This window comes from Bufo gargarizans, chromosome 3 (genome assembly GCF_014858855.1).
Source record: "Bufo gargarizans isolate SCDJY-AF-19 chromosome 3, ASM1485885v1, whole genome shotgun sequence".
NCBI lineage: Eukaryota > Metazoa > Chordata > Amphibia > Anura > Bufonidae > Bufo > Bufo gargarizans.
Genome location: NC_058082.1, coordinates 546245211 through 546257372, shown reverse-complemented (window position 1 = coordinate 546257372; position 12162 = coordinate 546245211). Strand labels below are relative to the sequence as shown.

Genomic DNA, 12162 nt, shown 5'->3' with positions numbered 1-12162 from the left:
GTCTTTTTTTGGGAATTCTAGGTCAGAGAGAGAAAGGAGAGAAGTCTTAGTAAAGAAGATAGAGAAGGGAGGTTTGGGTTTTCCAAACGTAGAAATTTATTTTGGTGTGAATATAATAAATATTATTCTGAGAGCTATTGAGAATGATAGTAAGTATGCCTGTATGTGCAGATATTTATTTGGGAATTATCTGTTTAGATTAAAGTGGGGTAAAAGAGATGCGTAAGCCAATTGCTTTTGAAAGTCCTTAATAGTATGTATGGGTTGTGAAGCTTCTGACAAAGTTTGAGTTGTGTGACGAGGAGGTTAGAGTGTTAAAGGATAAAAAAAATTGTGACAAGAATGATTGAGGGACAACAATTGAATGTGATATAAATCAGGTGAGAGGATGTGATGTGAAAAAGGTATGGAAAAAGGTGAAAATGAATGGTATGAAAAACAGGCAGAGTGAGATAGTGTGGCAGACGTTACATGGAGAGCTACTAGTGAGAGAATTCCAGAAGAAGAGAAGACTTGTAAGGAGTGAGGACTGTCCAAGACATGAATGTAGAGGGAAGGAGAACATAGTACATCTTTTTGGAATTGTTTGTATGCAAGAGAATTATTTAAGAAGTTAGGAAAGTTATAAAAAGAATTGACTGGAGTGACGTGTTTGACCTTTGAGGTAACGATGTTTGGGTTAGGATTTAAAGGTGAGAGAGAAAGAGTGCTGTGGATGTTTATGGCAAGTTTGAAAGAAGTATTATGGGGTGTGAGGAATGTGAATGTGTTTAGAAGGAAAGAGTTAAGTGGGAAAGACAGTGTAAGGGTGGTATTAGGTAAATTGTATATGTGCTACTTGTGGGATGCTAACCAATTTCTAACCTTTTTTTGTGAACCAGACACCCTCTCTTCTTCAGAGCAGGTTGTGCCTGGTTTGATGCTCGGGTCTACCATTGACTTTCCTTGTATTAAATTGTACTGGAGCACCCGCAGTATTCAGCCGAGCACTGCAATGTGCCGAGCATAGCGATGCTCGAGCCGAACAGCAGTTTGGCCGAGCATGCTCGCTCAACACTATATAACACATGATAAAATTAAATACATTGCGATATACATACATCCAAGTGTATCTAAATCATAGTAAACAAAATATAGATTTGTCATGAATAATGGCACAGTTCGAATATTAGAGCAATCATTGCATAATAAAATAGAGGGATCTATTAAACATGTGTATTTTTTTTTAACAACATTTAACAACAACATTCAACATTAAACATAAAACCAAAAATGTGATGTAAGCCTATTATAAATTTTACAGTTGTAAATTCATAAAACTTTACAAGGTCTTGATTCGATGTTCAGGTATACACTGTAAGCTAGTGACACAATGCGCCACCTGCTGCCCGAGTAGCTGTATGCAATGTAACTACCGTATTTTTCGCTTTATAAGACGCACCTGATGATAAGACGCACCTAGGTTTTTGAGGAGGAAAATAAGAAAAAAATATTTTGAACCAAAAGGTGTGCTTTTGGTAGGTTTTGAACTAATGGTGGTCTGTGGATGACGCACTGTTATGGGGAATCTGTGGATGACACACTGTTATGGGGGATCTGTGGATGACGCACTGTTATGGGGATCTGTGAATGACGCGCTATTATGGGGATCTGTGGATGACGCGCTGTTATGGGGGGATATGTGAATGACGCACTGTTATGGGGGGGATCTGTGGATGACGCACTGCTATGGGGGATCTGTGGATGACGCACTGTTATGGGGGATCTGTGGATGACGCACACTGTTATGGGGGGATCTGTGGATGACGCACACTGTTATGGGGGGATCGGTGGATGATGCACTGTTATGGGGGATCTGTGGATGACACTGAGGGGGATCTGTGAATGACACTGAGGGGGGATCTGTGGATTACACTGAGGGGGGATCAGTGGATGATACTTATAGGGCTCTGTGGATGACACTTATGTCATCCACAGATCCCCATAAGTGTCATCTACAGATCCCCCATCAGATGCATCAGTGTAGAGGGAGGAGGCGGGGACACTCATGGCGGGGCCCGGTACAGTGACTCTACTCTAATACAGCGGGCCCCGCAACTATTAAATACATTCAATCTGATCTTTTTTTAATTGTATATGCTCTGACGGTACTTACTGTAGTACCGTAGGTATAGCATTATGACGGCGCAGACCGGCATCTCCTTCGGTCATGCGCCACCTGCCCCAGCTCCCTCTGTCATGCATCGCCTGCCTGTTCATTCATAATGTGAGATAAGCAGGAAGGCGGCGCATGAGGAGGGAGCTGCGGCAGGCGGCGCATGACCGAAGGAGATGCCGGTTTGCGCCTTTTTAATGCTATACCTACGGTACTACAGTAAGTACCGTCAGGGCATATACAATTAAATAAAGATCAGATTGAATGTATTTAACAGTTGCGGGGCCCGGTGTATTAGAGTAGAGTCACTGCACCGAGCCCCGCCATGAGTGTCCCCGCCTCCTCCCGCCACACTGATACTTCGCTGGCCGCGCTGTGCAGCATAGCGGTCAGCGAAGTATTCGCTTTATAAGACGCATGGCCATTCTCCCCCACTTTTGGGGGGGAAAAAGTGTGTCTTATAAAGCGAAAAATATGGTAATTTAGTTACAATTCTTGAATTGGTTGAGGAAGATATTTCGTGACAAACATATCATGATATGTTGAGATAAGTGAGTAGTTAAGTGTGGACACATCTGTACATTCTAGAAACAATACCATTAACTCAAAAAGCTGTGAAAATTAAGGAAAGCATCACAAAAAATGTAGTATACATTCTCCTTTTTATTATTTTGTAGCAAAAGTTCTAGACAAAAGTTATTTTTTGCCATGAAATTTCAAAACGCCAACAACATGCTTTAGAAAATGAATAATTAGATAAAAACACTGGATGAAACTGCCTTAATGGTCGGTTCACAGATAGATTTTTAGTGGAATGTTTGTGAACTGCAGTTTTAATTACATGTTTACACTAGTAATTTTTGTTACAGTTAAAGCAGTAAAAACATCAGTTCAGAGATCTTCTCGTCATGTGCCCTGTATATCGGACATTCTGGACATGGAGGTGAAAGAAACCAATACTACTTTAGATATTTCTGCTTTCGCTAGAGCTATAATAGAATATCTGTTTTCCTTACCAGAAATGCTGGAACAGGCCAAATAAGAAAATAAGATACAATTAGACAAGGTGAAGCAATTTAAAAACGAATTATTATTTATGGAAGATGAACTGGAATCCCGATATGTACATTTTTAGGAAGTCAATAAAACAAATAAGATGTTGAAAGAAAAAATAGATAAGTTTTCTCCTGTGCCATTTGATATATGGCTATTTTTTTTAGACATTAGACACGTTGATTCCTACCCATTAATTCTTAGATGATTCACAAGATTTGTTTTATCACTAAGGCTAGGGTTATACGGCGACATGTGTCACGCGACAATAAGTCAAGCAACATATAGGGCACAACTACACTTAGGCATTGATGTCACACCACAATTTTTATACTGATAGTCTATGGCGTCACAATGCAACATGCAACATACTGTGACGCAATAGTCGCAGAAAAATCAATTTTGGATAGGTTTTTTGCGACTGTCATGTCGCCATTGCAGCATGTCACATGTTGCAGTGCGACACCATAGACTATTATTATAAAAATTGCCGCGTGACATGGGTGCGACAAATGTCGTCGTGTAGCCCTAGCCTAAAACATTTCCCACATTCTATTTATCAGTCTCCTGTGTGATTTCTCTGATGTTTCACAAGACTTAATTTCTGGTTAAAACATTTCTCACATTCGGTACATGAAACTTGCTACTGTCCTTTGTGAGTACTCTGATGTCTAACAAGATGTGATTTCTCAGTAAAACACTTATCACATTCAGGACATGAATATGGCTTCTCTCCTGTGTGAATTCTCAGATGTTTAACAAGACTTGATTTCTCGGTAAAACACTTCTTACATTCAGGACATGAATATGGCTTCTCTCCTGTGTGAATTCTCTGATGTTGATCAAGATTTGATTTCTCAATAAAACGTTTCTCACATTCAGGGCATGAATATGGTTTCTCTCCTGTGTGAGTTCTCTGGTGTCGATCAAGATGTGACTTCACATTAAAACATTTCCCACATTCAGGACATGAATATGGCTTCTCTCCTGTGTGAGTTCTCTGGTGTCGATCAAGATGTGACTTCACAATAAAACATTTCCCACATTCAGGACATGAATATAGCTTCTCTCCTGTGTGAGTTTTCTGATGTTCAATAAGAATTGATTTCATACTAAAACACTTCTCACATTCAGGACATGAAAATGGCTTCTCTCCTGTGTGAATTCTCTGATGTTTATTAAGATTTGATTTCATAGTAAAACACTTCTCACATTCAGTACATGAATATGGCTTCTCTCCTGTGTGAGTTCTCAGATGTATATCAATATGTGATTTTCTAGTAAACCGTTTCCCACATTCAGGACATGAAAACGGTTTCTCTCCTGTGTGAGTTCTCAGATGTACATTAAGATGTGATTTGTTACTAAAACCCTTCCCACATTCTGCACATGAAAATGGCTTCTCTCCTGTGTGGGTTCTGAAATGTTGAACAAGATTAGATTTTTTGGCAAATTGTTTTCCACATTTTGAACAGCAATTTGGCTTCTCTCCTGTGTGAGTTTCCAGATGTTTCACAATATGTTTCTTAAGCTTAAAACTCTTCCCACATTCTGGACATGAATATGGCTTCTCTCCTGTGTGAATTCTCTGATGTTCCACAAGATCTGCATTTGTAATAAAAAATTTCTCACATTCTGAACATGGAAATGACCTTTCATCCTTACGAATTCTCTTCCGCATATAAAGGTACGATTTATGTTCAAAATGTTTCCCATGTTGAGAACATGCAGACATTTCACCCAGTTTATTTCTAATTTACTAGTGACAATCTGTGATTAATTATCTTCTCGTTCATAAGACGGAGGTAAAATTAGACGTCTATGGAAGCCTCTCACCCAGTCTTCACCTAGAAAAAAGCAATCATATTTTTAAGATGAGATATTTTATTTTCATAGTAAATCACAAAGTGCAAAGGTGTAAGAACTATTTGAGTAGCATGAAGTAGCAAGTAAAATCTATCTACAGTAAATTAGAAACACTATTCATCATTTTAAACATAGGTAAAAATTGCTGATTAAAGAAAGGTTGTTACCAGATTTTATTTAGCACAATTAGCTGTTGGTACAATGTGCCAGTTAGGAGTCTTCGGGTGCATAGAAACTGTAGTCTACCTCTTCTAGTTATCAAAGTTATTTCTTACCAGAGAAAACATCTTAAAAATTTACAAACAATATGAGGAACATTTGTGACATTTTCTACACCAATTTTGTGGCAAAAAATTTGGGCACATATAACATTTCGTCAAATTTTCAGACATTTGATGAAAGTCCCTCTTTAAGACGAGGAGTAAAAAGTAGGTAAACATTACAGATTAGACCACTTTTGTTCCTTATTTATGTTAAGTGATACTTTAACAACTTTCCTACCGCCGCACGACTTTATACATCGCGGCGCTATGCATTTATCTGTAACGTGACGTATAAAAGCGTTGGGTTACATCGCCATCTCCCAGCGGCCCATGCCACCGCAGATCACTGTTACCGGCTGTCATTAGACAGCTGCAGTCACAGGAAGATGTGCCGTGGCCAGCAGGAGCGGCGTGCTTGTAATACATACTTGAAGCACTCTGCTACAAGCACATATTACATTGAGGAAGCGCTTTTTATTATGTATTATGTTGGCTTTAAAATGAAATGTCAGCCTACATGTTGGGAATGAACCTTTTCCTGACTTGACTGTGGCAGAAATCGGTTAATTCACTTAAAAATAATATACAAATAAATAAATAAATAATTAAAAAAATAAGAAAACAAATATAAAAAAAAAAGTTATTGCGATAGTTACTAGTATTAGCAATAGTAATTACACTACGTACACCCATACAAACATCCTGCCCCTTTTTAGTTCAGAAAAAAATAAAATTAAAAAAATATATTTATTATGTTTATTAGTTTTAGCAATAGTATAGTGGAATCAAAATATCCTGTAACAAGCTCACATGAAATACAATAGTGAACAGTGAACAGACATTTAACACACTGCAAATGATACATTCCCCCTATATGTCTCAATATGTCCATAAGCATCATAGATAACAGCTAAGTATGGTGAGGGACATAGAAGCAATACAGACATCTTAAATTATAGTCAACAGGATTTTATTTTCCGTCTTGCATAACGGGACCCAGACGGATCTGTTTTGATTCCCAAAAACTTCTATTAGGACAGAGAGCAAACGGAATGCCCTTTAAAGGCTTTCGTTTTGCATTCCGTCATAATACAAGTCTATGGGCAGAAAAACGGATCCGTCCTTCCGTCTTATGGATTCCATTATTTTCTGTTATAACCATGTTATAACGGAAAGCCATAACGGAATCCCTAACACTAATGTTAACCCACCCTAACATATGCAGAATAGGAAGCAGCTGCCTGTCATCAGTTGTTAAAGTCATGTTTACTTGTTAGCTTCACCCATTAGCTTATTAGTGAAAATATAATAGTAGAAATACTTCATTTCTACCAAGTTCACAATCTTCTATATTTTCCATATATAACTTTATTTGCAATTTCTCTGCCCAAGACTCCAGCTTTCCCAAATGTCTCCATAATAACATCTCACCCCCTCACTGTATTAAATACAACCTGCATTAAGTATTAAAAGCTCTTATTGGTTCAGAGCAGGGAGAGGGACATCTAATACAGATGCTGGAAAAGCATTAGACAGAGTGGATGGAATTTTCCTGTGGAGAGTATTAGAGACATTCTCTTGTCCCCTGCATTTATCTCATCTGTTTCTTTACACTACTACGCTGTCTGATACATTCCATATTCACAATGGCACTTGGCCAGGCTGCCCCCTTATTTATACTAGTTATGGAAAGCCTCATTAAAAAAAAAAAAATCAAGAATCTCCTAAAATTTCTAGATTAAGAGTTGGTCCTATTACTCACTGCGGCATTTATAGATCATTTATTACTATTAATCACTGCCCCTTCTTCTGTTATTTTCTATGTTCTAAATCCTTTTCATATATTGGGTAAGGTTTCTAACTTTAAAATTAATCTTAGTAAGTTAGAGCCTATAAAAACCCTTCAAATGTCTTTTGGGACCATGTGTAGATTAAAATTAAGTATAATTCTTAACCTGATATTCAGTTTTGCTATGAGTAGTGTTGACCGAGCACTCGGGTGCTCTGACCGAACACAATGGCATGCTTATGTGTTCTACCGAGCACCTGAGCACAATGGAAGTCAAATAAAGAACCCCAGGCACCCCCTGCTCGAAAGAGAAGAGGGTGTCTAGTTAAAAAAAAAGGTTAGACATTGATAGAAACCACATCAAAATGGTTTGGAAACAGCATTAAGAGGATAGCTGGATGCGTCTTGGACTCCTATTATCTACTACATACAATAAACAACCACACAAAGGCTATATGCCAAAAGCCAGGTATATGCAAGTCATTAATCTATACATGAGACAGATGACAGGCTTAGTCACCATACTTTACAATAGCAGCCTTGTGCACTATGAGACATTCCAAACCACCTCTCATCTGACTGAGAGCCAGTAAGCCTCAAAGTTACTTCAGATCTGTTGGATGCCTTGGGTTGACCTGCGCACCTAGATCAATATCATTAGGGAGGCACATTTTTCTGATTGTCCTTATATAATATTCAATAACCTTTCTATACAGTTTTTTTCATTTAAAAACTAATTTGCATAAACATGGGCATATGGGAAGGTCATGCAAATGGGAAGAATCTGCCTTGTTTGCATGTAAAATTTGCTATCTACACTAATCATGAACAGCGCCATCTATTGGTTTCATAGTCTTATGACAAGAGTAATAGTTTTGTCATAAGACTATGAAACCAATAGAAGGCGCTGTTCATGACTCATGAATATCCAGCAGTCTGACTGCCCCCTGGAACAATGCCAGAAGATGCCAGTAGCACATAGGTTAAGAAATGCTTGCAGTTTAGGGAATAAGATCAATGAACATCTGGCATCTTAGAATATAGATTTAGTGGCTGTTATTGAGACATGGTTCAATGAGAGTAATGACTGGGATATAACAATACCAGGGTTCTCTCCATATAGGAAAGACAGAGAAGGCAAGAAGGGGGAGGGGTGGCCCTGTATGTGAAAGATAGCATAAAATCGAATTTAATACAAGTTAGCGAGACCAATTTAGAGTCAGTTTAGTTTACCTTGCAGCTCCATAATGATAAGATAACTTGTGTAGGTGTGATATATAGACCACTTAGCCAAGTCAAAGAATTAGATGACTAGTTGAGGAAATAGCTAAAATGACATTAAAAGTGGAAGTTATCATTATAAGAGACTTTAATCTTCATGATGTAAACTGGAAAACCAAAATAGCTAGTTCTGCCAGGAGTACAGATATTCTAAATTCCCTACTGGGATTATCTCTACAGCAAGTAGTTGAGGAGCCAACCCGGAAGGAGACTATTTTAGATTTAGTATTCACAAATGAGAATTTGGCATCTGATATTACTGTAGGGGAAACCTTGGATCTAGTGTTGACCAGCCAGTGTGATTTACTATAAGCAAGTCACAGTGAGTCACACCACACAAAAACAAAAGTTTCAGATTTTAGAAAATATTACTTTTCTAAAATTAGATTAGTGGTATACGAGTCCCTGTCAGATTGGAACAGTTTTAATGGAGTCCAGGAGAAATGGGACTACTTAAAAGTGGCACTATTGAAGGCAACAGATAATTGCATTAGGCTTGTCAGTAAAAGCAAAAAAAGGAAGAGACCACTGTGGTACTCAGCAGAAGTGGCCAAAATCATTAAAAACAAAAAGACAGGATTAAGTAATTATAAAGAAAACCAAAACAAGCATGACAGGCAAATTCATAAGATTAGGCATAGAGAGGCCAAGCAAGTTATAAGAGCTTCTAAAACACAGGCAGAAGAGAAATTAGCTCAGTCAGTGAAAAAAGGCGATAAGACATTCTTCAGATACATAAATGAAAAAAGGAAACTAAAACAAGGAATTACCAAATTAAAAACAAAAGAAGGAAGTTATATGGAAGAAGATAAAGAACTAGCTGACTGCCTCAATGAATACTTCTGTTCCGTTTTTACAAAGGAAGGAAGGAAGACTAATGAACCTTTTGATGCATGTGTCTTTACAGAGGAACAGGTTCTAAGTCAGCTGTCTAAAATTAATACAAATAAGTCACAGGGGCCTGATGGGATACACCTAAAGCTATTAAAAGAGCTTAGCGGTGAACTAGCAAAACCATTAACAGATTTATTTAATCAATCACTGGTAACAGGAGTCGTCCCAGAAGATTGGAAATTAGAAAATGTTGAAAGAAAGGTAGTAGGGAGGAATCGTGCAACTATAGGCCAGTAAGCCTGACATCAATAGTGGGGAAATTAATGGAAACCATACTTAAGGAGAGGATTGTGGAACATCTAAAATCCCAGGGATTGAAAGATGAAAAACAGCATGGGTTTAATTCAGGGAGATCATGTCAAACTAATCTTATTGATTTTTTGATTGGGTGACTAAAATAATAGATGGCGGAGGTGCAGTAGACGTCGCTTATCTAGACTTTAGTAAGGCTTTTGATACTGTCTTACATAGAAGGCTTATCAATAAATTGCAGTCTTTGGGCTTGGATCCCCATATTGTTGAATGGATTAGGCAATGGCTGAGGGACAGACAACAGAGGGTTGTAGTCAATGGAGTATATTCAGACCATGGTCTTGTTACCAGTGGGGTACCTCAGGGATCTGTTCTGGGACCCATATTGTTTAATATCTTTATCAGCGAAATTGCAGAAGGCCTCGATGGTAAGGTGTGTCTTTTTGCTTATAACACAAAGATTTGTAACATGGTTGATGTTCATGGAGGGATACACCAAATAGAAAAGGATTTAGGAAAACTAGAGGAATGGTCAAACATCTGGCAATTAAAATTTAATTTTGATAAGTGCAAGATAATGCACCTGGGGGGTAAAAACCCAAAAGCAGAATATAAAATCAGCAATAGAGTCCTAACCTCAGTATCTGAGGAAAGGGATTTAGGGGTCATTATTTCAAAAGACTTAAAGGTAGGCAGACAATGTCATAGAGCAGCAGGAAATGCTAGCAGAATGCTGGGGTGTATAGGGAGAGGCATTACCAGTAGAAAGAGGGAGGTGCTCATGCCACTCTACAGAGCACTAGTGAGATCTCATTTGGAGTATTGTGCTTAGTAATAGAGACCATATCTACAGAAGGATATTGATACTTTGGAGACAGTTCAGAGAAGAGCTACTAAACTGGTACATGGATTGCAGGATAAAACTTGCCAGGAAAGATTAAAGACCTTAACATGTATAGCTTGGAAGAAAGACGAGACAGAGGGGAGATGATAGAAACTGCTAAATACATAAAGGGAATCAACAAGGTAAACGAGGAGAGAATATTTAAAAGAAGAAAAACTGCTACAAGAGGACATAGTTTAAATTAGAGGGGCAAAGGTTTAAAAGTAATATCAGGAAGTATTACTTTACTGAGAGAGTAGTGGATGCATGGAATAGCCTTCCTGCAGAAGTGGTAGCTGCAAATACAGTGAAGGAGTTTAAGCATGCATAGGATAGGCATAAGGCCATCCTTCATATAAGATAGGGCCAGGGGCTATTCATAGTACTTAGTATATTGGGCAGACTAGAGGGGCCAAATAGTTCTTATCTGCCGACACATTCTATGTTTCTATGAACAGCGTAATCTATTGGTTTTATAGTCTTATGACAAGATTATTAGGGTTGCCTTTTGCGTGGAAAATTTGCAATAAAAATTCACGATTAGAATATTTGCGATCTACACGACTCATGAACAGCGCCATCTATTGGATTCATAGTCTTGTCAAAAGACTATGAAATCAATAGATGGAGCTGTTTATGAGTCATTGCAAGCAGGGCAATAGTCCTTAGATACACCCTAGCAAGCTTATATTACCGCAGATAAAGTGCTAGAAGATGTACACCTCAGTGTTAGCACAGGCTATTATAGGCTAAGTGATACTCAGTGTGTGGACTCTTTTGAGCAGTGTGCCCCACTTACTAGCACCCCAACAAGATGAACGGCGCTATCTATTTGTCTCATAGTCTTATGACAATACTATTACTCTTGTTACATCTTGTTATAATGTTTACGTACGCGCATGCGCAAATGCACTATACAGTACCCAAATACACTATAAAGAAAGTATATTTGTATATAACACCCACTTCAATCAGTTTTTTTTTTGGGGGGGACTGGTATATCACACCAGTAGAAAAAATGTGTTTCAATAATGCTTGTCCCTTTATATACCTGCAGTATCGCAGCAGAACGGCACACAACTGCCACACAATTCAAATGCGCTATAATATACTTTCTAATATAGAAACTATATTATAACATTGTACAAGGAAGGCAATCCATTAGAATTTACATGAAGATAAAACGTAACCTTTAATAATTTTACTATGAGGGTTCATTCACAGGTCTGTAAGTGTTTTGCGAATCCGCAAAACACGGACACCAGCAATGTGCATTCTGCAATTTGTGGACCGCACATCGCCGGCACTATAATAAAAAATGCCTAATCTTGTCTCCAATTGCAGACAAGAATACGACATGTTCTATTTTTTTGCGGAAACGGAAGCACAGATGCGGTAGTGCGGACAGAGGATGCGGACCCATTTTGCGGACGTGTGAATGGAAAAGATATCCTTCAAAATGAAAATAAATTTAATTATTAAAGTTAAGCAAAAAGCATAGCTGTGGTAGGCAATAACAAGTGCTCGGCGGCACTAAATCGGATGCTCGGCGGCACCAAATCAGAAACTATATGTCCTACCACAATCCGGGGGGTTCCAGTGCACATTCATGAATCCAGGAGGGAAATAAAAAAAACATCTATCCCTGGGCTAGATGATGATGTGGTATTGAAGTACAGGGGGGGGCAAAGAACTGTCCCTGATATTGCCCTACAGGGGGGTGCTA

The 12162-nt window shown here is 38.3% G+C and overlaps 1 protein-coding gene across 1 annotated transcript in view; it reads right to left on the bottom strand.

The window, feature by feature from the left end:
* The window catches only part of LOC122931770 (oocyte zinc finger protein XlCOF6-like), a 39995-nt gene extending 35052 nt beyond the window's left edge, over positions 1 to 4943 (bottom strand). Inside the window, exon 1 of the mRNA XM_044285830.1 lies at positions 3885 to 4943. Coding sequence (XP_044141765.1) covers positions 3885 to 4943 — 1059 coding nt within the window. The remainder of the gene's footprint in view (positions 1 to 3884) is intronic.
* Between the last annotated feature and the right edge of the window lie 7219 nt (positions 4944 to 12162).